The 27,073-nt window shown below is 45.9% G+C and overlaps 2 protein-coding genes across 2 annotated transcripts in view; one reads left to right on the forward strand and one right to left on the reverse strand.

The window, feature by feature from the left end:
- Window positions 1–12,984, reverse strand: LOC311102357 (cyclin-K-like; the record flags this gene model as incomplete). The annotated part of the gene is made up of 10 exons (XM_084143674.1): window positions 1–596; window positions 7,131–7,202; window positions 7,338–7,371; window positions 7,488–7,699; window positions 9,527–9,696; window positions 9,955–10,039; window positions 10,434–10,539; window positions 12,176–12,307; window positions 12,495–12,576; window positions 12,788–12,984. The coding sequence occupies 10 exons, from the start codon at window positions 12,982–12,984 to the stop codon at window positions 1–3; spliced, it is 1,686 nt and encodes a 561-aa protein (XP_083999800.1).
- Window positions 12,985–21,266: 8,282 nt separating this feature from the next.
- The window catches only part of LOC311103074 (actin-histidine N-methyltransferase-like), a 63,153-nt gene continuing 57,346 nt past the window's right edge, over window positions 21,267–27,073 (forward strand). Inside the window, exon 1 of the mRNA XM_084144601.1 lies at window positions 21,267–21,317. The gene's annotated coding sequence lies outside the window, so the exon portion shown is untranslated. The remainder of the gene's footprint in view (window positions 21,318–27,073) is intronic.

Genomic DNA, 27,073 nt, shown 5'->3' on the forward strand with positions numbered 1-27,073 from the left:
TCACCTCATCCAAGCTCCCCGACTCAGGCCACCGATGGGGGGCATGCCAGGGGGCATTGGAGGGGGTACCTGGCTCTGTCCTCCAGGGGGTGGGGGATAGCTGCTAGGAGGGATGGCCATCCCAGGCGGGTAGTCCCCATGTCCCGGGGGCATACGTGGAGGGGGTGGGTAGCTGTGGTTGTACCCCGGCGGGGGGTAGGCGGGCGAGGGTGGAGGGAGGTTGGGTGGAGGGTAGGACGTGGAGGGTGGAGGACCAGGCGGTGGGGCGTTAGGGGGGTAGACGTGGCTGCGGTAGGCCAGGGGAGGGCCATACGATGAGGGGATGGTGCTGTAGGACGGCCCTTCTGTCTTCATCATAGACTGGAGGCTCTGGAAGCCCTCTCCTGACATGTAGGAGCTGGAGGTTGGGATGCCCATGATGTAGCTGGATGGGGGTGGTGGAGCAGGGCGGTGGGGCAGCGGGGGAGGCTGGTGGAGGGAGGCTGAGTGTGGGGGGGGTGGAGGTCCTTTAGGGGGCTCCGTTGGGCCTCCTGCCCCAGTTGGGTCACTCTCTCCTGGGAGAGGGATGGAAGGGTGGGAGGCTGGAGGCTTGTGGTCTGCAGGGAAAAGAGAATTAGAGAACCCTTTGAGAAAGACTTGTGTTAAACAACAACAACCGAATCAAACCACTTCACACCATGTTCTTACTTCAACACGTGTGTACTTACACAGACACATGCACTGAGTCACACACACACCCCTTCCTAGAAGGGCCATGAAAACAGAGCTGTCTAGCGAACGGTGCTGTTTCTAAGCAGAGTAGTTTAACAGCTGTAAGGCAGTTATCAGATTAGGCAGAGCGGTTAGGCAGGTCAGACAGTAGGGTATCAGGCAGGTCAGACAGTAGGGTATCAGACAGGTCAGACAGTAGAGGTCGGGAGAGGTTGTGTTTTCTCTAGCAGGAGGTAAGCTTGGCTTCTTATATGGTGTTGAGTAAAGCTTAAACCATGTATTTAGATTGTAGGTAGGTAGTTGTAGTTAGGTATTGTAGGTAGTTTATTTAGGTAGTTATTTAGGTAGTTATCGTAGGTTTCTGTAGGTAATTATTGTAGGTAAGTATTGTTTACGGCGGAGCCCGGCGAAGCACGAGGCTAGCTAGCTAGCGGGTAGCTACTGGTAACGTTTAGCAACGGTGGATAGTTGTCTCCAATGCTATTTCACGCTTAAGAGTACCTGTAATTAAGCCAGCTAGCGACCTACCATTCAGCCGTTTTTCTAACCTCATTATCTGAGGCATCAACGTTAGGTAGTTAGTAGCTACTGTACTTAATTACACCTACTGATTGCAGAAGACAAATGTCAGCTGGCGTCGGGTAAGTTTGGCTTTATACATAGCTTGGGCTTCGTCGAGTAAGGCTTAATTATGTATTTAGATTGTAGTTAGGTATTGTAGGTAGGCCCGCAGCACGAAGCTAGCTAGCTAGCCGTTTTTCAAACAAAGTCAACACAGTAGCCATTGCTAGCTAGCCAACACGACCAGCTAACTGTACTGTAGCAGCTAAATACAATATATTTGTGCTAGCTAGCCAACGTTTAATTTCTGCTGCGTTATGAAAGGAACTAGACACGGACACGAATTATCTGTTTAGTGTGTTAACACACTATTGGTAGTTTGTTGTAACCAAGTATTGGTGCTAAACTGTGTGTTATTGGATGCTAGCATGCTAGTTAGCTATGGCGTCATAGTTAGGCATCGTGGGCTGTTGTGGGTAGTTATTGTAGGTTAGCATTGTTTTCGGCGGTGCCGGGTGTAGCACGAAGCTAGCTAGTTAGCCGTTTTTCAAACAAAGTCAACACAGTAGCCATTGCTAGCTAGCCAACACGACCAGCTAACTGTACTGTAGCAGCTAAATACAATATATTTGTGCTAGCTAGCCAACGTTTAATTATTGCTGCGTTATGAAAGGAACCAGACACGGACACGAATTATCTGTTTAGTGTGTTAACACACTATTGGTAGTTTGTTGTAACCAAGTATTGGTGCTAAACTGTGTGTTATTGGATGCTAGCATGCTAGTTAACTATGGTGTCATAGTTAGATAGCTGAATAAAGTAAGTTGAGTCTATTCCTTGAAACATTGAACCGCTGTAGTTCACAACAATTCTAATTTCTAAAAGTGGAAGTTGGGAGAGTTTTTGTTCGGGTGGTTCAGTGAAACAATTATAGTTTCTGAGGTGGAAGTTTTGGTGAGGGAGGCCCTACTCTCTCCTTTCCCAGATGTTTAGTTCATTTCATTCCGATCTCCTCTGCATTATTGTAGCCATTTGCTACAGCCTGTCAACTATGCCTCTGCCTATCCTCTCCGCACAGGCTACACAAACGCCTCACACCGCGTGGCTGCTGCCTCTCTAACCTGGTGGTCCCTGCACGCACCCCACACCTGGAGTTCCAGGTCTCAGGCAGCCTCTGGAACTGCCGTTCTGCTGCCAACAAAGCTGACTTCATCCCAGCCTATGCTAACCTCCAGTCCCTCGACTTCCTGGCGCTGACGGAAACATGGATTACCACTGAAAACACTGCTACTCCTACTGCTCTCTCCTCGTCTGACCATGTGTTCTCGCATACCCCGAGAGCATCTGGTCAGAGGGGTGGTGGCACAGGAATCCTCATCTCTCCCAAGTGGACATTCTCAATTTTTCCCCTAACCCATCTGTCTATCTCCTCATTTGAATTCCATGCTGTCACAGTCACTAGCCCATTTAAGCTTAATATCCTTGTCATCTATCGCCCTCCAGGTTACCTTGGAGAGTTCATCAATGAGCTTGACGCCTTGATAAGCTCCTTTCCTGAGGATGGCTCACCCCTCACAGTTTTGGGGGATTTCAACCTCCCTACGTCTACATTTGACTCATTTCTCTCTGCCTCCTTCTTTCCACTCCTCTCCTCTTTTGACCTCACCCTCTCACCGTCCCCCCCTACTCACAAGGCAGGCAATACGCTTGATCTCATCTTTACTAGATGCTGCTCTTCTACTAATCTCACTGCAACTCCCCTCCATGTCTCCGACCACTACTTTGTTTCCTTTTCTCTCTCGCTCTCCTCCAACACTACTCACTCTGCCCCTACACAGATGGTAATGCGCCGCCGCAACCTTCGCTCTCTCTCTCCCACTACTCTCTCCTCTTCCATCCTATCATCTCTTCCCTCTGCTCAATCCTTCTCCCTCCAATCTCCTGATTCTGCCTCCTCAACCCTCCTCTCCTCCCTTTCTGCATCCTTTGACTCTCTGTGTCCCCTATCCTCCCGGCCGGCTCGGTCCTCCCCTCCAGCTCCGTGGCTGGATGACTCATTGCGAGCTCACAGAACAGAGCTCCGGGCAGCGGAGCGGAAATGGAAGAAAACTAAACTCCCTGCCGACCTGGCATCTTTTCACTCCCTCCTCTCTACATTTTCTTCATCTGCTTCTGCTGCTAAGGCCACTTTCTACCACTCTAAATTCCAAGCATCTGCCTCTAACCCTAGGAAGCTCTTTGCCACATTCTCCTCCCTGCTGAATCCTCCCCCCCCCCTCCTCTCTCTCTGTGGATGACTTCGTCAACCACTTTGAAAAGAAGGTTGACGACATCCGATCCTCGTTTGTTAAGTCTAATGACACTGCTGGTCCTACTCACACTGCCCTACCCTATGCTTTGACTTCTTTCTCCCCTCTCTCTCCAGATAAAATCCTGCGACTTGTGACTGCAGGCCGCCCAACAACCTGCCCGCTTGACCCCATCCCCTCCTCTCTTCTCCAGACCATCTCCGGTGACCTTCTCCCCTACCTCACCTCGCTGATCAACTCATCCTTGACCGCTGGCTATGTCCCTTCCGTCTTCAAGAGAGCGAGAGTTGCACCCCTTCTCAAAAAACCAACACTCGATCCCACTGATGTCAACAACTACAGACCAGTATCCCTTCTTTCTTTTCTTTCCAAAACTATTGAGCGTGCCGTCTTTAGCCAACTCTCTTGCTATCTCTCTCAGAATGACCTTCTTGATCCAAACCAGTCAGGTTTCAGGACTGGTCATTCAACTGAGACTGCTCTTCTCTGTGTCACGGAGGCTCTCCGCACTGCTAAAGCTAACTCTCTCTCCTCTGCTCTTGTCCTTCTAGACCTGTCTGCTGCCTTTGATACTGTGAACCATCAGATCCTCCTCTCCACCCTCTCCGAGCTGGGCATCTCCGGCGCGGCTCACTCCTGGATTGCGTCCTACCTGACCGGTCGCTCCTACCAAGTGGCGTGGCGAGAAGCTGTCTCCGCACCACGTGCTCTCACCACTGGTGTCCCCCAGGGCTCAGTTCTAGGCCCTCTCCTATTCTCCCTATACACCAAGTCACTTGGCTCTGTCATATCCTCACATGGCCTCTCCTATCATTGCTACGCTGACGATACACAACTAATCTTCTCCTTTCCCCCTTCTGATAACCAGGTGGCGAATCGCATCTCTGCATGTCTGGCAGACATATCAGTATGGATGACGGATCACCACCTCAAGCTGAACCCTGGCAAGACGGAGCTGCTCTTCCTCCCGGGGAAGGACTGCCCGTTCCATGATCTCGCCATCACGGTTGACAACTCTGTTGTGTCCTCCTCCCAGAGTGCGAAGAGCCTTGGCGTGACCCTGGACAACACCCTGTCGTTCTCCGCTAACATCAAGGCGGTGACCCGATCCTGCAGGTTCATGCTCTACAACATTCGGAGAGTACGACCCTGCCTTACACAGGAAGCGGCACAGGTCCTAATCCAGGCACTTGTCATCTCCCGTCTGGATTACTGCAACTCGCTGTTGGCTGGCCTCCCTGCCTGTGCCATTAAACCCCTACAACTCATCCAGAATGCCGCAGCCCGTCTGGTGTTCAACCTTCCCAAGTTCTCTCACGTCACCCCCCTCCTCCGCACACTCCACTGGCTTCCAGTTGAAGCTCGCATCCGTTACAAGACCATGGTGCTTGCCTATGGAGCAGTGAGGGGAACGGCACCTCTGTACCTTCAGGCTCTGATCAGTCCCTGCACCCAAACGAGGGCATTGCGTTCATCCACCTCTGGCCTGCTGGCTCCCCTTCCTCTGCGGAAGCATAGTTCCCGCTCAGCCCAGTCAAAACTGTTCGCTGCTCTGGCACCCCAATGGTGGAACAAGCTCCCTCACGACGCCAGGACAGCGGAGTCACTCACCACCTTCCGGAGACATTTGAAACCCCACCTCTTTAAGGAATACCTGGGATAGGATAAATTAATCCTTCTACCCCCCCCCCCCCCAAAAAAAAATAAAATAAAAAAATAAAAAAAATTGTAAAGTGGTTATCCCACTGGCTATAGGGTGAATGCACCAATTTGTAAGTCGCTCTGGATAAGAGCGTCTGCTAAATGACGTAAATGTGCCCTTGAGCAAGGCACTTAACCCTAATTGCTCCTGTAAGTCGCTCTGGATAAGAGCGTCTGCTAAATGACTAAAATGTAAAATGTAAAAAATGTAGAGTATCAGAGAGTAGGGTATCAGGCAGGTCAGACAGTAGAGGGTATCAGACAGAGAATCAGACAGGTCAGACAGTAGAGAGTATCAGGCAGGTCAGACAGTAGAGAGTATCAGGCAGGTCAGACAGTAGAGAGTATCAGGCAGGTCAGACAGTAGAGTATCAGGCAGGTCAGACAGTAGAGTAACAGACAGTAGAGTATCAGGCAGGTCAGACAGTAGAGTATCAGACAGTAGAGTATCAGGCAGGTCAGAGAGTAGAGTTTCAGACAGTAGAGTATCAGGCAGGTCAGACAGTAGAGTATCAGACAGTAGAGTATCAGGCAGGTCAGACAGTAGAGTATCAGACAGTAGAGTATCAGGCAGGTCAGACAGTAGAGTATCAGACAGTAGAGTATCAGGCAGGTCAGACAGTAGAGTATCAGGCAGGTCAGACAGTAGAGTATCAGACAGTAGAGTATCAGGCAGGTCAGACAGTAGAGTATCAGACACATCAGACAGTAGAGTATCAGGCAGGTCAGACAGTAGAGTAGTAGCACTACAGTGTTCTGGATCCTGTCCACCATGGGGTTATGATGCAAGAAGATCCCCTCAGCCCATAAACGCACATACGTCATGCCTCTCTCTAATGACTGTGGTGTGTGTGCGATGATTAATATCCATCTATAAGCACATGCCAATCTACAGGCTTGTAATAACCAGCCAAGAGAGCTGTGTGTGCTGTGTGGTGTGGCGTGAGTGCGGCCTAGCGGTTAATGGCTTTATGCCAGTAACCGAAAGGTTGCTGGTTCGAATCCCAGAGCCGACTAGGTCAAAGATCTGTTGGTGTCCTTGAGCAAGGCACTTAACCCTAATTGCTCTTGTAAGTCGCTCTGGATAAGAGTGTCTGCTATCCCCTGCCTATCTAAAAGCTTGTGATTTGAACCAGCAGGCTACAGAGAACCCCCTACACTAAGTCTGATATCTAATCTAATAAGTGCTCGTCATATTTCTGCATGGTCTGACCTGGGGGTCTAAGCCTGGCCTGGACACCTTTCCCTCTCAGCCAATCAGAGGACACCTCTCGTTCTCTCAGCCAGTCAGAGGTGTCGTCAGAGGAGACCAGTTAATACCAGCAGCTAAACACTTCTTCCTCCCCAGCTCAGCTAGCTCCTCCAGGGCCCGAGGGGACCAGGGGCTTCTCAGGGTATGTCCTAAATGACATCCTATTCCCTAAATAGTGCACCATAAAAGGTAATAGGGTGCAATTTGGGACACATCCCAAGGGCTTCTCAGGGGCTTCTCAACCACTTAGCAGGAATGCCATGTGTCAATAATCTATTCAGCAATATGAGACATTACAGTAGGGAGTGGAGTGATAGGTGTATGGAGCATTAACACCAGTTCAATGTTTATACTGCACAAGTAATCATTTCCCTAAGGGAAGAGCAGAAGATAAAACAATAAGGCTAATGAACAGGGGTCTTTATAAAACTTCACGACAAGATAGTATGTATTTCCTTGAGATTTATTTTATATTTTGATCTATGGTTGATGTTATATTCCCTCTGGAAACCAACAGGTGTGTACCAGTTGTTGCACTGGTGTTAAGGCTTAGTGAGTCTGGTGGTCATCTGAGTGGACCAGGGTAGGGGACTCACCCGAGGGGGGTTGTGCTGTGGGTAGAGGGGGCATCGGAGGCTCCAGCCTGGGGATCTTAGGACCCACTGGCTCTGGGAGGGGTGGGGGGAAGAGAGAGAGAACTAACATACCTACTGTTATGAATCCTTTTCAAAAGAATATTGGCAGCCATACGTGTGAATGGAATCATCTACTGTCTGAGCCAGAGAAAAGGTTAATGTGCTCACCAGGTGCCTTGCTTTCTTCTTTAGGAGACAATACCTAAACAACAACAAGGGAAATGGGTGTCAAAAACAATTCAATTGAGTTAATCTGATCATAAAAAGAGCATGATGCCTGCCCGCACAATAACCTTTTAACTCAAGTGTCAAACTCACGTGGACTCGTTTGAGCTGGCGAGGAGGGCTGGTCTGGGGAGAGACCTTCTTGCTGAGTGGTGGCAGGACGGGGGGGTTGGGGAGGGGGAGCTGGGTGAGGGTCTGCAGCTGCTGGGGGGTGGGGACGGGGGTAGGGGGGGTCTTCTCGCTGGAGGTCTGGGGCATCTGCTGCTTGCCCTGGGAGTACAGGTCTAGGATCTGGTGGCATATGTCTATCGAGCAGAGGAGGAGGTCATTAATGAGGAGTGCATTTCAGAATTATGGATCTAAATGACGGTAATCCATCAGTAATGATACTAACATGGTTGTAAACAAACAGTCCACAAATTAAAAGAGGGGTGAAAGCCTCGCAAGCCACCCTGATCTCGCAAACTGTGCAGCGAGATCAGGATGAAAGAGGCTTTCAATTATACACTGCTCAAAAAAATAAAGGGAACACTAAAATAACACATCCTAGATCGGAATGAATGAAATAATCTTATTAAATACTTTTTTCTTTACATAGTTGAATGTGCTGACAACAAAATCACACAAAAATTATCAATGGAAATCAAATTTATCAACCCATGGAGGTCTGGATTTGGAGTCACCCTCAAAATTAAAGTGGAAAACCACAATACAGGCTGATCCAACTTTGATGTAATGTCCTTAAAACAAGTTTAAAAAAGGCTCAGTAGTGTGTGTGGCCTCCACGTGCCTGTATGACCTCCCTACAACGCCTGGGCATGCTCCTGATAAGGTGGCGGATGGTCTCCTGAGGGATCTCCTCCCAGACCTGGACTAAAGTATCCGCCAACTCCTGGACAGTCTGTGGTGCAACGTGGCGTTGGTGGATGGTGCGAGACATGATGTCCCAGATGTGCTCAATTGGATTCAGGTCTGGGGAATGGGCGGGCCAGTCCACAGCATCAATGCCTTCCTCTTGCAGGAACTGCTGACACACTCCAGCCACATGAGGTCTAGCATTGTCTTGCATTAGGAGGAACCCAGGGCCAACCGCACCAGCATATGGTCTCACAAGGGGTCTAATGGCAGTCAGGCTACCTCTGGCGAGCACATGGAGGGCTGTGCGGCCCCCCAAAGAAATGCCACCCCACACCATGACTGACCCACCGCCAAACCGGTCATGCTGGAGGATGTTGCAGGCAGCAGAACGTTCTCCACGGCGTCTCCAGACTCTGTCACGTGCTCAGTGTGAACCTGCTTTCATCTGTGAAGAGCACAGGGCGCCAGTGGCGAATTTGCCAATCTTGGTGTTCTCTGGCAAATGCCAAACGTCCTGCACGGTGTTGGGCTGTAAGCACAACCCCCACCTGTGGACGTCGGGCCCTCATACCACCCTCATGGAGTCTGTTTCTGACCGTTTGAGCAGACACATGCACATTTGTGGCCTGCTGGAGGTCATTTTGCAGGGCTCTGGCAGTGCTCCTCCTGCTCCTCCTTGCACAAAGGCAGAGGTAGCAGTCCTGCTGCTGGGTTGTTGCCCTCCTACGGTCTCCTCCACGTCTCCTGATGTACTGGCCTGTCTCCTGGTAGCGTCTCCATGCTCTGGACACTACGCTGACAGACACAGCAAACCTTCTTGCCACAGCTCGCATTGATGTGCCATCCTGGATGAGCTGCACTACCTGAGACACTTGTGTGGGTTGTAGACTCCGTCTCATGCTACCACTAGAGTGAAAGCACCGCCAGCATTCAAAAGTGACCAAAACATCAGCCAGGAAGCATAGGAACTGAGAAGTGGTCTGTGGTCACCACCTGCACAACCATTCCTTTATTGGGGGTGTCTTGCTAATTTCTATAATTTCCACCTGTTGTCTATTCCATTTGCACAACAGCATGTGAAATGTATTGTCAATCAGTGTTGCTTCCTAAGTGGACAGTTTGATTTCACAGAAGTGTGATTGACTTGGAGTTACAATGTGTTATTTAAGTGTTCCCTTTATGTTATATGCCTTTGTTTTTAACATTTAAAACATCCTACACAAATGACATAAACCCAGACAACTGTTTCATAGAGAAAGACCAGCCAGTCCCACCTTCCAGCAGCTCCACTGGGACATCCTGGACAAACTGCTCCCACCATCGCCGTGAAGACTGCTTCGACATCCACTCCTGGATGTCAAACTTACACAGCCGGCCGGCCAGGTACATGACTGCTACAGCTATGATCTCTGGCTCCCACTGCAGGGACAGCATGGTACACAGACTGAGGGGAGAGGAGAAAGAGTCCCTCAGTTACAGGGCACATATTCAGAAAGCATCTCAGAGTAGGCATGCTGTTCTATAATCAGTTTTGCCTATTAAATCATAATGATTAAGAAGGGGGACCTGATCCTAGATCAGCACTCCTACTCCGAGATGCTTTGTGACTATCGGACCTGATTGCATTATCGTAGGCACATGGGTATCGATGTACTTTCATGCTTCTGCTAAGTTATGCATCCATGTGTAGTTAACTGCTCACCTGTCATTCACAAAGGTCCAGGCCATCTGAACTAGTTTCTGCACTTTGTTCTTATCACCTGAAACAGATCGGAAATACTTCAGATCTGTGAACAGAAAGAGGTGAATGAGTTTAGGGGTCGTTTTCATTCAGACATGGTAATAACAGACTAGATCAGATTGTTTTAGATAAACTGTAGTGCCTGATTCCCACTATAGGGCCAAGCTGTTACACCGTGCTGACTGGGTTATTATTTTCTCTTCACATTGTCCTTTTCCAGCACTGTTCCAGCAACTATTGTGAACAGCTCAGGGCCAATGTCAAATTCTGGTAACTTTACCAAAATTCCCAGATTTTCTAGAAATCCTGGTTGGAGGAGTCATGGATTTCCTCCTTATTTCCATCCAGGAATCTTCCAACCAGGATTTCTTGAAAACCTGACAATCTTAGGAAAGTTAGCATAATTTTGCAACCCTAATCAAGCATATGTAACAGTGTACCTTTGAGCTGCTTGGCGTAGCGAAGCAGGAACTGGTACGGGTGCTCCACCTGCAGGTCAAACTTAATGGTCTGCAGTAGGATCCGCTCCAACACCATCACCTCCTCCTGTAGAGGGACAGAGTCATGTAAAACATTGTGACCAGGAAGTATTTTGGATTCAGACTATGGGTTAAACTTTAAAACTAAATTGGGATCCTTAACGTTAAGAAAAATCCCTAACCGGAAAACTGTTTTTTAGTTTCCCCCCCACATAATTAAAACAACAAAACATTATTTTCCGTGTTATAGCCGATAGGCTATAAAGGGCCTGGGGAAGCCAAATAAAACAAGAGCGGAAGAGGCGAACTTCATGCTACTTGGTGACTTTGCAAGGCATGCAAGACAAGACATTGCGAGATGCAGATTACCAAAACATATGAACACGCTTTTGCCTCCCTCTCCTGTTCTGTCTTTGCTAATGATGCAAGTGTGTCTTCGGTCTGTTGCGTGTAGAATATCCTAGCCAAGTCATGGCACCGATGTCTTCGGGCCAGTCTTGCGAGCACGGGGTAGCCTACTCTTCATTTTTGCCTCATATGAAATTGCAGTAGGCTACCGGTAGCCTGTATCGATTACCCCTTTCTGACATAATGGAATGTGTCCCCTTGAAAGCGCCTCGGGCTACGGCATGTTTGTCTGTCTGTCTGTTACGTTAGGCTACACGAAACATTCTCTGGTGATATGAAAGGACATTTTACTTGTCTGTAAAGGAATGCAGTTTCTGCAGCGGGACTAAAATCCATCACTAGGCAACCAGAACTGTCAATCAAATTATCTCTAGCAGCTGCATGCAGCCTGCTTGCTGCGCGCAGACCCCTCTCCAAAATAAGTGCTTTAAAGTTTGTTAAATACCGTGACTTACCAAGACATTTAGTAGAAATAAAACACTTCTAGCTACCCTACCATCAAAAAACGGCATAAAAAACAACACAGCAGCACATCAATCAGCAATGTTTATTGTTGTCAGGGAAAAAATACAGAACATTTTACAACAGAGCAGAATTCTACTGTATGAAAAAGGTACAGACCTGATGTGGCACTTTTTTAAATTGTCTGAAAAGTTGTCAATTGTCGCTATCGACATGTTACTGTAGCTGCGTTCTATGTCTGTTAAAGGCCGTGGTGGATATACCTTCATTGCCCGGCCCTAGTGGTCATGCATTGTAAATTGACGTGGAATTTAATGATTTTTTTTCTTTTCATTTTAACAGAAACCCGATAAAAAATGGCAGTTTAAACGTTAAGCAAAATTGTCAATTTGTCACATCCCTAATTCAAACCCTGTCCTTCCCAGGGATGGAAAGATAATGTACTATCTGGTCAGTGGTCACAACTTTATACTAGCACAGCGTTTCCCAAACTCGGTCCTGGGGCCCCCAAGGGGTGCACATTTTAGTTGTTGCCCTAGCACTACAGAGCGGATTAAACTAATCAAAGCTTGATGATGAGTTGGTTATTTGAATTAGCTGTGTAGTGCTAAGGAGAATTTAAAAAACATGCACCCCTTGGGGTCCCCAGGACAGAGTTTGGGAAACGCTGTACTAGCAACTTACATTGAACAGGTTTAATGCAATGGACACACCCATTTGATGGTCGAGGTACCCTCAATATCAAAGTACCAACTATTACTGAATATATAACCTCTTGTAATCCAGACAATTGTCAAAGGGTAAATTAGTTTACACACTTGTGAGGCTCTCACCTTTGGGTCATCTCCAAACTGGGCGAACTGTATATCGTTCAGCAGGCTGCGAGCGGTCTTGATGATGTCTTTACATTTCTTGGGGGTCTCTTCCACTTTACCTGCCAGGAATAGACAGCAACCCCCAGTCACCTGTAGAGACATAGCTTTCGTTAGCTGGGTATACATAGAACCAAAGAGATATAACACAGCCACAAATGAAAATGGGGAACTCTATTCAACCTGTGACAACGATTTCCATTGTAAAGGGCTCATCGGAACCATCTTTAACATAGCCAAGTCTGGTCAAAAGCATGAGTTGTACACTGTGCATACTTACATATCTGGGGAACTGCTTGAAAGAGTGAAACATGTAGAAGCGATGGAAGTAGATGATCCCTGTAGCCAATGTGTCATAGTGTCTGATCACAGGGTTAAGGAACTGAAGTTACTGGAACAGTTATGTGGATAATGAAATACTATTGATAAACAAACAATACATTATTCTGAGAACCATGAAGCTGGACCAGTTTACTCTCCTGGCTGCCAACAACCAACAAAACGAGACACGTCCAGATCATGCACAGTTGCACAACAGTGTGTGTTTGCTGCTAAACAGTGAAGGAAAGATACAGTCCCAGGCGTGTGCCCACGTCGAAGATGAACCGAGCCCCCTCTCTCCGGTACCGGGCCTCGGTGGCCGGGTCGAGGCCCTCGGACTGGGAGGGGGTGTGAGCCAGGTCATTCTTGTCCCAGTACCAACATGGCTTGATGTGATCCAGACTTGCAGCTGGATTTCCAGGGATCGAATTATCCCTGTATTCTTTCATTAACTATCCTTAAAATGGTAGAAGCTTACTAGTTAGCTAGCTTGCCACTGCACTGTACCCGTTCGATGAAAGGGATTTAGCACAGCGATGCTATCTCTTTACCATGTGAATAACCTCTCTATAGCTACAGCTAACTGCAGAAATAGTAAAATGATTTAATCCATTCAATTAAAACAGCTACACTTGTATTGGAGTGTATGGTGACATCAAAATAGGAAACAATCTCTCACCACACAACAGTGGGCTGAGCACCTTGTTCTTTGAAAGAACGTCGATCGGTATCCTTCTCTACAAATCATGTCGCCTGAATCGTTCTTCTTCTGTTGAGTTTATATTGCGGTTGGAAACCAACTTTAAGGTGCATTACCGCCACCAACTGGACTGGAGTGTGGACCAGAGACAGGTAAAGTCTAACTCCTACCCAATATTCTCGTCTCCCTAAGAAGACGAAATACATAATTAAATACTACATCCCCTGAAGATTTTCCCAGCAGTCTACTTAATCTTGGTTCTTCAACTCCATTACTCCTTAAATCGAATAACTCTCTCTCTCTCTCTCTCTCTCTCTCTCTCTCTCTCTCTCTCTCTCTCTCTCTCTCTCTCTCTCTCTCTCTCTCTCTCTCTCTCTCTCTCTCTCTCTCTCTCTCTCTCTCTCTCTCTCTCTCTCTCTCTCTCTCTCTCTCTCTCTCTCTCTCTCTCTCTCCCTGCCCCCACCTTTTCCTGGATTTCTACAGGTATCCCCTTTCCCACAACTCTTGCCATTTGTTTTTAACCATAGTTTTTATCAACCCCTTGGCTTCTGCTTTACTGATTGAAAATTCCATCTCAACATTAGGATGTTTGAGAGCCTGCTTGGCGTGAACATCCACCTCCTCATTCCCCTCTACTCCCACATGAGCTGGTACCTAGAGGAACATCACAAATACCCCCATCTGTCTCACCCTATACAAGCACGGCAAAACCTCATACAATACATCTTGTCTGCTCCAAGACACAAATTAATTTAAGCTCAACAGTGCTGCACAGGAGTCAGAGCAGATGACTACCCTGTCTGGCCTCACCTCTTCCACCCACTCTGCAGCCAAGAGTATGGACAGCAACTCCATTGTGTCACTGCCACCTTAAACTCAGGAACACTAAAAGCTGCACCTGTCCTCCCTGTTTTAGGGTCCTTAGATCCATCTGTGAATATATTCAAGAAAGCATAGTACTGTGTTCTTAAATGTTCACTTACAACTGAATCTACTCTTTCCTCAACAGCTCTTACCCTCTCAAGCAACCCTAGATCTATCACTGGCTGAGGGCGCAACCAAGGTGGGATAGCCGGAAGAACCACAGAGGGGCTAAACTCCCTCATTGAGGGTGTAAGATTCTTTTTTACTTTCTTGAATACGTCAGCTCCAAAATGCAGGTGTTTCAGCCTAACACAGTGCTTTCTGTGTTGGTGGTGGGGCAGCCAGCGGAAAATATGAAGTGTAGGGGTTGGTAATGTTCTCTAGATGTACTGTGATTGGCTCAGTGTTCTGTCACTCATGGGGACACTACATCACAGCAAAAGTTACAGGGAGAGCTCAACAATTCAAGCCCCTTGGGTTCTGCCATATAGTTACATTAGAAGTGCCCATCCAAGAAGGTCATTGGCCACAGATAAAATTACGTCAAATCACATTATATCTACCGTAGCTTTGATTGGACTGATCATGTCAACGTCATACTTTCAAAAACTTAACTAGCAAGCTAGCAGTCATCATCATGAATTAAGTCAACAATCTACTGGCAAATCCTTTTCAATCCTAAATTATGAAGATAAATTATATATAAAATGTATCAGTGCTCATCAGCCATTGGACAAACATTACACAACAAGTTGGAAATCGCAAATTCAACAATTAGTGGTTTGGAAGGAATCAGTGGCTAACTGCAAGCATTGCAAAGCAATCACTAGCCTGCTATTCAGTGGAGTGGGTGTGTGGTCCAAGTCTGGGTTTAAGGGTCTCTTTTCCAAGCTTAAAAGGATAAACATTCAACATTGGCCATACTGTCAATCCAGCATGACTTCTGCTGCGTTCAAAATAACTGGAAACTCGGAACTGGGAAATCTCAGACTTCAGTGAGTTCAAGACAACTGGGAACTCGGGACAAAACTAGCTCTGACTGGGAAATACAATTTGAACGGTCATCCAACTTGGAATTCCAAGTCGGGAACTCGGGCCTCTTTCTAGAGCTCCGACCTGAAGATCACTGACGTCGTGATACGACCTTGTTTTTTTCTGAGTTCCATGTTGTCTTGAAAGCACCATAAATCCAGAGAATGGCAAACTTTGATGACAAAGTTTGATGACAAATACTTATTTTCCACCATAATTTGCAAATAAATTCATAAAAAATCCTACAATGTGATTTTCTGGATTTTTTTTTCTCATTTTGTCTGTCATAGTTGACGTGTACCTATGATGAAAATTACAGGCCTCTCTCATCTTTTTAAGTGGGAGAACTTGCACAATTGGTGGCTGACTAAATACTTTTTTCCCCCACTGTATCCTCTTTATTTATAATAATAATAATAATATAATAATATGCCATTTAGCAGACGCTTTTATCCAAAGCGACTTACAGTCATGCGTGCATACATTTTTTTGTGTATGGGTGGTCCCGGGGATCGAACCCACTACCCTGGCGTTACAAGCGCCATGCTCTACCAACTGAGCTACAATTTATCCTATGGTTCTGACTTGGTATACAGGGAGAATATTGTAAGAACGGCCCATGTTCTGAATTCTGTCGCTGTACATTTCAAAAGTGCTGAACAAATAGTTATATTGACTATGTCCATCCTAGCTCGCTCATTAATGTCTTAGCGAAATTACAGGATTGCCTCTTATCCGCTCGTCATCCCCTTAAGCCATAGTTTGTACATCTCAATTGTCAGTAGAAACCACATTTGTTTAAGCAAGTCAGCCATATCAGCTATGTTTTTTGAAAAGGCAGTAAATGAGGCTGAATGAACTGTTTTACTGCCAGACAAGGCTCAGCTGATAGTCAGGTGTAGCAGTGGTAATGTGTTGGGACTGCTGTTGGGACTCTGCTGTTGGGACAGCTTTATGTAGGCCCTAACAGTTTGTGGGCACCGTTTGTCACCGTTATAGTACAATTAATGTATTGTTAAGTGTTGTGCTGTGTAGTGGCTTTGCTGGCATACATCTACACATTTTGGGTGGAGTTTGCCCCACCAACATTTACATGCTAAAAAGGCCATCAACTCTAGTCTCTTACATGGGTTGTAAAAGTTCACAATGACCATATTCCCCCCTCCCAACCACACCTCTACATACTCCTGTTCAACTCATGATCCCACATGCCTATATGGGATCCTGCACTTTATAAAAAGGTAGCACACCCTTCCCTCCCCCTGCCACCCTATCTCTATGGACTGCAACATAACCTTGTAATACAAAATCTAGAGTAGGTTTAAGCCAAGTCTCCTGGAGACATATCACATCAGGTTTGGCTGGTAACTCCTCAAGAAACTTTTTAAAGTATTGCCCATTAGCCATCAAACATCTGTCATTCCATTGGAGGATTAACACAACTATGAAAGTTAACCAATACATGATTCCAGGCTGGACTGATTCTCAATCTTATTGAGGTCATCCTGTACATTTTCCCATGTCAGTCCTGTGATCTCAAGATACTTTACTGCCTGCTCCACTATGATCTGTATCTTCTTAGTCTTAGATTGTAATGTTTCTGTGCAATTGTTTGCTACGGTCACAAATGTAACAACCTTCCTCATGTCTACTAACAGTCTTGTGTTCTCCCCCATTCTGCTCCCTACATCACGCCCAACCTGCATCTCAATCTGCCATGGAATACCTGCTCTTCTAAATGCCCCGCTTGTTTCTGCGTGAACTACTGTACTACTACTGCTTCTGCATACCAGATGTTACGCTCACTCCTCCTGCTGCACTTCCATCTGTCTTTTCATCATGGCACAACCCCCAGTTACAGCTCTTTAACTGGACCCCATCTCCACATTCTCCATATGCATGTTCTCCCCCACACATCTCACATCTCCATTTGCCTTTACACAACGCTGCCACATACCCTTTGACAGATAATACAACGCAACGGTTTCAGACATAAACTTGCACATAGTAACTCATATGCCAAATCCTATTTTTTTTCTGTCAGTGCTACAAAACTTTGAGGAACTTGTACCGACAGATTTCTTTTGGGATTGGGCATATGAAGGCTATCCACCTTCTTCCCATCTCGTGTCATCTGGTGATGTAGAGGTTATCCCAGGCCCTGTAGCCCCCAGTATCACTCCTACTCCCCAGGCGTTATCATTTGTTGACTTCTGTAACTGTAAAAGCCTTGGTTTCTTGCACGTTAACATCAGAAGCCTTGAGTTATTCACTGCGTTAGCACACTCCGTCAACCCTGATGTTCTAGCAGTGTCTGAATCCTGGCTTAGGAAGGCCACCAAAAATTCTGAAATTTCCATCCCCAACTACAACATTTTTCGTCTCGATAGAACTGCCAAAGGGGGTGGGGTTGCAATCTACTGTAGAGATAGCCTGCAGAGCTCTATCATACTATCCAGGTCTGTGCCCAAACAGTTTGAGCTTCTACTTCTAAAAATCCACCTTTCCAGAAATAAGTCTCTCACTGTTGCCGCTTGCTACAGACCCCCCTTAGCCCCGAGCTGTGCCCTGGACACCATATGTGAACTGATTGCCCCCCATCTATCCTCAGAGTTTGTACTGCTTGGTGACCTAAACTGGGATATGCTTAACACCCCGGCCAACCTACAATCTAAACTAGATGCCCTCAATCTCACACAAATTATCAACGAACCTACCAGGTACAACCCTAAATCTGTAAACATGGGCACCCTCATAGATATCATCCTGACAAATGTACCCTCTAAATACACCTCGGCTGTCTTCAACCAGGATCTCAGCGATCACTGCCTTATTGCCTGCGTCCGTAATGGGTCCGCGGTCAAACAACCACCTTGACCTCATTCCATCAGTAGAGGATGCCTGGTTGTTCTTTAAAAGTGCTTTCCTCTCAATCTTAAATAAGCATGCCCCATTCAAAAAATGCAGAACTAAGAACAGATATAGTCCCTGGTTCTCCTCAGACTTGACTGCCCTTGACCAGCACAAAAACATCCTGTGGCGTACTGCTTTAGCATCGAACAGCCCCCGCGATATGCAACTTTTCAGGGAAGTCAGGAACCAATATACACAATCAGTTAGGAAAGCAAAGGCTAGCTTTTTCAAACAGAAATTTGCATCCTGTAGCACTAACTCCAAAAAGTTTTGGGACACTGTAAAGTCCATGGAGAATAAGAGCACCTCCTCCCAACTGCCCACTGCACTGAGGCTAGGAAACACTGTCACCACCGATAAATCTACAATCATCGAGAATTTCAACAAGCATTTTGCTACGGCTGGCCATGCTTTCCACCTGGCTACCACTACCCCGGCCACCAGCTCTGCACCCTCCGCTGCAACTTGCCCATGCCCCCCCCCCCGCTTCTCCTTCACACAAATTCAGACAGCTGATGTTCTGAAAGAGCTGAAAAATCTGGCCCCCTACAAATCAGCTGGGTTAGAAAATCTGGACCCTTTCTTTCTAAAATTACCCGCCGAAATTGTCGCAACCCCTATTACTAGCCTGTTCAACCTCTCTTTCGTAACGTCTGAGATCCCCAGAGATTGGAAAGCTGCCACGGTCATCCCCCTCGTCAAAGGGGGTGACACTCTAGATCCAAACTGTTACAGACCTATATCCATCCTGCCCTGCCTTTCAAAAGTATTTGAAAGCCAAGTTAACAAACAGATCACCGACCATTTCGAATCCCACCATACCTTCTCCGCTATGCAATCCGGTTTCCGAGCTGGTCATGGGTGCACATCAGCCAAGCTCAAGGTCCTAAACGATATTATAACCGCGATCGATAAAAGACAGTACTGCGCAGCCGTCTTCATCGACCTGGCCAAGGCTTTCGACTCTGTCAATCACTGCATTCTTATTGGCAGACTAGCCTTGGTTTCTCAAATGACTGCCTCGCCTGGTTCACCAACTACTTCTCAGATAGAGTTCAATGTGTCAAATCAGAGGGCCTGTTGTCTGGACCTCTGGCAGTCTCTATGGTGGTGCCACAGGGTTCAATTCTCGGGCTGACTCTATTCTCTGTGTATATAAATGATGTCGCTCTTGCTGCTGGTGACTCTCGGATCCACCTCTATGCGGACGACACCATTTTGTATACATCTGGCCCTTCATTGGACACTGTGTTAACAAACCTCCAAACGAGCTTCAACGCCATACAATACTCCTTCCGTAGCCTCCAACTGCTCTTAAACACCAGTAAAACTAAATGCATGCTCTTCAACCGAACGCTGCTTGCACCCGCCCACCCGACTAGAATCACTACTCTCGGCGGGTCTGACCTAGAGTATGTGGACAACTACAAATACCTAGGTGTCTGGTTAGACTGTAAACTCTCCTTCCAGACTCACATTAAGCATCTCCAATCAAAAGTTAGATCTAGAATCTGCTTCCTATTTCGCAACAAAGCCTACTTCACTCATGCTGCCAAACATGCCCTCGTAAAACGGACTATCCTACCGATCCTTGACTTCGGCGATGTCATTTACAAAATAGCCTCCAACACTCCACTCAGCAAATTGGATGTAGTCTATCACAGTGCCATCCGTTTTGTCACCAAAGCCCCATATACTACCCACCATTGTGACCTGTACGCTCTTGTTGGCTGGCCCTCACTACATATTCGTCGCCAAACCCACTGGCTCCAGGTCATCTATAAATCACTGCTAGGCAAATCCCCGTCTTATCTTACCTCACTGGTCACCATAGCAACACCCACCCGTAGTCTGCGCTCCAGCAGGTATATCTCACTGGTCATCCCCAAAGCCAACACCTCCTTTGGCCGCCATTCCTTCCAGTTCTCTGCTGCCAATGACTGGAATGAACTGCTAAAATGTCTGAAGCTGGAGACTCTTATCTCCCTCACTAACTTTAAGCATCAGTTGTCAGAGCAGTTTACCGATCACGGCACCTGTACACAGCCATTCTGAAATTAGCCCACCCAACTACCTCATCCCCATATTGTTATTTATTTTGCTAATTTGCACCCCAGTATCTCTATTTGCACATCATCTTTTGCACATCTATCATTCCAGTGTTAATACGAAATTGTAACTATTTTGCACTATGGCCTATTTATTGCCTTACCTCCATAACTTACTACATTCGCACACACTGTATATATATTTTCTGTTGTATTTTTGACTTTATGTTTTGTTTACCCCATATGTAACTCTGTGTTGTTGTTTTTATCGCACTGCTTTGCTTTATCTTGGCCAGGTCGCAGTTGTAAATGAGAACTTGTTCTCAACTGGTTTACCTGGTTAAATAAATGTGAAATAAAAAATAAATAAAAAATCTGGAGGCGCTTTGCCTCAATAAGAGAGCCTCCCTTCAAGTGGTGTTTTATTTCTTTCATCTTAACAATTTCTGGAAATCCCATAATAACTCCCTCTAGTCAACGCGATCGGACTCACAGCGGTGACTCCACCCTCGTCCTTCAATTTCACCAACACCTTGAACTCCATTTCTCTCAGTACAACACTGCGAACCGAACCTCCCTCATCACTAACGTACTCTCCTCCGACAAGACCTGCAAAGGCTCCCTTTTCTTCTTCTTCTTAACCTTTACTTCCACTACTCTCCCTCCAACCTTTTCCCTCCATCCCGTCCCCCTCAACTCCTACCCACTACCTGTACATCCATTTCTACTCCAGTCACAGCCCAATGTTGCTCAACCACCTACACCGGATTTTCACGCTCTCCAAACCGCATTGTGAGAATTTTCAACCGACCCGCCTGAATCGTAACCATTTATGGTACTTTTAAACCCCATGAAGTAAACTTCCAATCACAAACCACGAAGGGATGGGTTTTGTGTTTATGTTCCGACGCCAAACTGCCATTCGCGAAATCTGATCATTTGGACCAATCCGTAGTTTGCATTTTCGAAGCCAGATTAATTTTTAACCAATAGGCATACAAATGAAGACGCGCACACTTTCCAACAACCAATACAAATTAAGAAAGATAACATTGTTAATGTGGGTGTAGAACGTTTGTGCTCCAATCAAATCGTTAGAAAAATATGTTATATTCATGGCTCGCCCAAATCAACATCAAGGTTAGGTTTTGCTCCCCTACCTTGTGCAAGAGGCTTGAATTACAGTTTGACAGGAGAGGAAGTAGCTACTGCACTCAATTACAAGGTAACTTCGTTGAGTAAAACAAGTTATTAGTAATTATGTGCATGCAATTACTGTTTGATATTACTAGTCATTCTGCTTGCTATTTAGCTTTACCTGTCATTCCTGCATTGCGGCGCGAACGTCGCTTTCATATTTGCGAGCCAAGCTAGCTGGTTAGCTAGCTAGCAAGTGTGTGTTATAATTTTGCCTTTCAACAAGATTCATGTTGCTGGTTGTTTCCCTTTTCAAAGTTAACCATCTATATACTAACGAGTGAGAGACCTTAACGTACTAGTTTGATAATCACATTCTACGATATGTTTCTTGGACAAGGGAAATGAATGGGCTCGTCTGCTACAGGACACTGCAACCACGACTGTTAGCTTAGCCAGTTTGATGGCGTGATTCAGTTGGCTTGCTAGATCACTTGACAAACCTAGCTGAAAAGCTAGCTAGCTAGTTCAGTTGGACTGGGAAGCTATTTTAAAGTAATCTGTTGCCAGTGAGTGTCAACCGCTTTCTAGCTGTCCTGCTAGCTAGCTAGTACAGTGAAATTGATTAGCTAGTTTTAAGCAACAAGCTTCCTTAAGGGAAGTCAGGATGAATTAAGCCCTTTTTATAATGTTCAAAAATACTTCTATAGCAAGATAACAAATCTTAACTTGAGGGGGGGGGGGATATTTCCAACCTGCTGGATTGGTGGACAGCTTGTCTAAACATCAGACTGTTACCATGGCTCTCCCTCTGAAAGAAGTTGAATACAGTGATATTTAAACCAGTGGAGGCTCCTCAGAGGAGTAAGGGGAGGACCATCCTACTCAGTGAATTTCATAACAATAAAAATATTGAAACATCCTTTTTAAATACAACTGTACTCCAATATGTTCACGTCACCAAATAACTGATTAAAACACGGTTTTGCAATGAGGAGGACAGCTATTTTCTGTCCTCCTCTGGGTACATTGACTTTAATACAAAACCTAGGAGGCTCATGACTCTCACTCCCTTCCATAGACTTACACAGTAATTATGACGTCCTCCAACCTATCAGAGCTCTTGCAGCATAAACTGACATGTTGTCCATCCAATTAAAGGATCAGATAATTAATCTAGTACTGAAAGCATAAGCTACAGCTAGCTAGCAGTACAGTGCAGTGCATAACATGTGGTGTATAGTTGACTCAAAGAGAGAAAGACAATAGTTGGAACAGTTTTGAACAAATTAATTTCTTCAAATTAAGTTGAAGCAGCAGAAAGAGAGAGTGCTATATATATATATTTTTCACTTACTTACAGTGGGGAAAAAAAGTATTTAGTCAGCCACCAATTGTGCACGTTCTCCCACTTAAAAAGATGAGGCCTGTAATTTTCATCATAGGTACACGTCAACTATGACAGACAAAATGAGAAAAATATCCAGAAAATCACATTGTAGGATTTTTAATGGATTTATTTGCAAATTATGATGGTGCAAAATAAGTATTTGGTCAATAACAAAAGTTTCTCAATACTTTGTTATATACCCTTTGTTGGCAATGACACAGGTCAAACGTTTTCTGTAAGTCTTCACAAGGTTTTCACACACTGTTGCTGGTATTTTGGCCCATTCCTCCATGCAGATCTCCTCTAGAGCAGTGATGTTTTGGGGCTGTCGCTGGGCAACACGGACTTTCAACTCCCTCCAAAGATTTTCTATGGGGTTGAGATCTGGAGACTGGCTAGGCCACTCCAGGACCTTGAAATGCTTCTTACGAAGCCACTCCTTCGTTGCCCGGGCGGTGTGTTTGGGATCATTGTCATGCTGAAAGACCCAGCCACGTTTCATCTTCAATGCCCTTGCTGATGGAAGGAGGTTTTCACTCAAAATCTCACGATGCATGGCCCCATTCATTCTTTCCTTTACACGGATCAGTCGTCCTGGTCCCTTTGCAGAAAAACAGCCCCAAAGCATGATGTTTCCACCCCCATGCTTCACAGTAGGTATGGTGTTCTTTGGATGCAACTCAGCATTCTTTGTCCTCCAAACACGACGAGTTGAGTTTTTACCAAAAAGTTCTATTTTGGTTTCATCTGACCATATGACATTCTCCCAATCCTCTTCTGGATCATCCAAATGCACTCTAGCAAACTTCAGACGGGCCTGGACATGTACTGGCTTAAGCAGGGGGACACGTCTGGCACTGCAGGATTTGAGTCCCTGGCGGCGTAGTGTGTAACTGATGGTAGGCTTTGTTACTTTGGTCCCAGCTCTCTGCAGGACATTCACTAGGTCCCCCCGTGTGGTTCTGGGATTTTTGCTCACCGTCCTTGTGATCATTTTGACCCCACGGGGTGAGATCTTGCGTGGAGCCCCAGATCGAGGGAGATTATCAGTGTTCTTGTATGTCTTCCATTTCCTAATAATTGCTCCCACAGTTGATTTCTTCAAACCAAGCTGCTTACCTATTGCAGATTCAGTCTTCCCAGCCTGGTGCAGGTCTACAAATTTGTTTCTGGTGTCCTTTGACAGCTCTTTGGTCTTGGCCATAGTGGAGTTTGGAGTGTGACTGTTTGAGGTTGTGGACAGGTGTCTTTTATACTGATAACAAGTTCAAACAGGTGCCATTAATACAGGTAACGAGTGGAGGACAGAGGAGCCTCTTAAAGAAGAAGTTACAGGTCTGTGAGAGCCAGAAATCTTGCTTGTTTGTAGGTGACCAAATACTTATTTTCCACCATAATTTGCAAATAAATTCATTAAAAATCCTACAATGTGATTTTCTGGATTTTTTTCTCTCAATTTGTCTGTCATAGTTGACGTGTACCTATGATGAAAATTACAGGCCTCTCTGATCTTTTTAAGTGGGAGAACTTGCACAATTGGTGGTTGACTAAATACTTTTTTTCCCCACTGTAGCTAGCTAATGCAGCTAGCTAATTTAGCCTACTTAAACACCTTGCATAACAGAGAGTAATTATATTTATGTTAGCTAGCTGGATAAGGCTAACCAACACTGGAACTCTTCCAAGTCAAGATAAGCTTTTGGTTTTATTAATTTATTGCCACCCGGGCCCGCTGGCGTTACTGCTAGCTGTACACTGTACTGTGTGATTGTAGCGGGTTTACTAACACGTTAGTTATAGTAGCTATGTTGACTATGACGTTAGCTAATATGGTGACAAAGATGTAGGATGTGTGTAGCGGTTATGGTATGAAGGTTTGGCTTGGAAAGTTTTTTTCGCCTGGTCACAGACAGCTGTTGTGTTGTGCACTGAAGTCCACAACCGAACGGAAAAGGTGAAAGGAGGATAGCGCATAGATGTGAGAAGGAATTATACAACGAGCAAAGTGAGAATGCTGTTTGTATGTGACTGCTATGGAAGTGAATGTGTGTGCAGGGGATCAGGGGTGTATTCATTCCACCGACTCTGTTGAAAAACATCTTAAACAGAACAAAATTGGGATAAACCTATCTGAATTTGTCCAATAGAAACTCTCTTTGCAACTGTTTTGGACTAATGATTACACCATAGATCAGCTAGATGTAGGCAAGAGTGTGCAAGGCAGTATTGAATGTGTCACTGCCTGTCACCTTGATTACTCCAATTTCTCTCTTGACCTGTGCACATACGTTATAAACTTTAATTCTTAGGTTGTAGCAACCTCACAGTGTATCCGGAAAGTATTCAGACCCCTTCCCCTTTTCCACATTTACTTACATAAAAAAAAATCCTCATCAATCTACACATAATACCCCATAATGACAAAGTAAAAAAACAGGTTTTTTGAAATTGTTGCAAATTAAAAAACAGATATCTTATTTACATAAGTATTCAGACCCTTTGCACTCGAAATTGAGCTCAGGGGCATCCTGTTTCCATTGATCATCCTTGAAATGTTTCTTCAACTTGATTGGAGTCCACCTGTGGTAAATGCAATTGATTGGACATGATTTGGAAAGGCTTACACCTGTCTATATAAGGTTATCATGTTCAAATCAATTTGAGATACATTTGGACATGATGTAGTCCCCTGTAGCTCAGTTGGTAGAGCCAGGGTTGTGGGTTCGTTTCCCACAGGGGGCCAGTATGAAAATGTATGCACTCACTAACTGTACGTCGCTCTGGATAAGAGTGTCTGTTAAATTACTAAAATGTAATGTAAATAAGGTCCCACAGTTGACAGTGCATGTCAGAGCAAAAACCAGGCAATGAGGTCGAAGGAATTGTCCATAGAGCTCCGAGACAGGATTGTGTCGAGGCACAGATCTGGGGAAGGGTGCACAAAAAATGTCTGCAGCATTGACGGTCCCCAAGAACACAGTGGCCTCCAGCATTCTTAAATGGAAGAAGTTTGGCCGCCCGGCTTGGTCAGGGAGGTAACCAAGAACCCGATGGCCACTCTGACAGAGCTCCAGAGTTCCTCTGTGGAGATGGGAGAACCTTCCAGAAGGACAATCATCTCTGCAGCACTCCACCAATTAGGCATTTGTGGTAGAGTGGCCAGACAGAAGCCACTCCTCAGTAAAAGGCACATGACAGCCCGCTTGGAGTTTGCCAAAAGACACCTAAAGGACTCTCAGACCATGAGAAACAAGATTCTCTTGTCTGATGAAACCAAGATTAAACTCTTTAGCCTGAATGCCAAGCGTCACGTCTGGAGGAAACCTGGCACCATCCCTATGGTGAAGAATGGTGGTGGCAGCATAATGCTGTGGGGATGTTTTTTAGCGGCAGGGACTGGGAGACTAGTCAGGATCGAGGGAAAGATAGCAAAGTACAGAGAGATCCTTGATGAAAACCTGCTCCAGAGCGCTCAGGACCTCAGACTGGGGCAAAGGTTCACCTTCCAACAGGACAATGACCCTAAGCACACAGCCAAGACAACGCAGGAGTGGCTTTGGGACAAGTCCCTGAATGTTCTTGAGTGGCCCAGCCAGAGCCCGGACTTGAACCCGATCTAACATCTCTGGAGTGACATGAAAATAGCTGTGCAGAGGCACTCCCCATCCAACCTGACAGAGCTTGAGAGGATCTGCAGGGAAGAATGTGAGAAACTCCCCAAATCAAATCAAATCAAATTTTATTGGTCACATGCGCCGAATACAACAGGTGCAGACATTACAGTGAAATGCTTACTTACAGCCCTTAACCAACAGTGCATTTATTTTAAACAAAAAAAGTAAGAATAAAACAACAACAAAAAAAGTGTTGAGAAAAAAAGAGCAGAAGTAAAATAAAGTGACAGTAGGGAGGCTATATATACAGGGGGGTACCGTTGCAGAGTCAATGTGCGGGGGCACCGGCTAGTTGAGGTAATATGTACATGTGGGTAGAGTTAAAGTGACTATGCATAAATACTTAACAGAGTAGCAGCAGCGTAAAAAGGATGGTCCGGGTAGCCATGATTAGCTGTTCAGGAGTCTTATGGCTTGGGGGTAGAAGCTGTTGAGAAGTCTTTTGGACCTAGACTTGGCACTCCGGTACCGCTTGCCGTGCGGTAGCAGAGAGAACAGTCTATGACTAGGGTGGCTGGAGTCTTTGACAATTTTGAGGGCCTTCCTCTGACACCGCCTGGTATAGAGGTCCTGGATGGCAGGAAGCTTTGCCCCAGTGATGTACTGGGCCGTACGCACTACCCTCTGTAGTGCCTTGCGGTCAGAGGCCAAGCAGTTGGCATACCAGGCGGTGATGCAACCAGTCAGGATGCTCTCGATGGTGCAGCTGTAGAATTTTTTGAGGATCTGAGGACCCATGCCAAATCTTTTTAGTCTCCTGAGGGGGAATAGGCTTTGTCG

This window comes from Coregonus lavaretus, assembly GCF_964263955.1.
Source record: "Coregonus lavaretus genome assembly, chromosome: 27".
NCBI lineage: Eukaryota > Metazoa > Chordata > Actinopteri > Salmoniformes > Salmonidae > Coregonus > Coregonus lavaretus.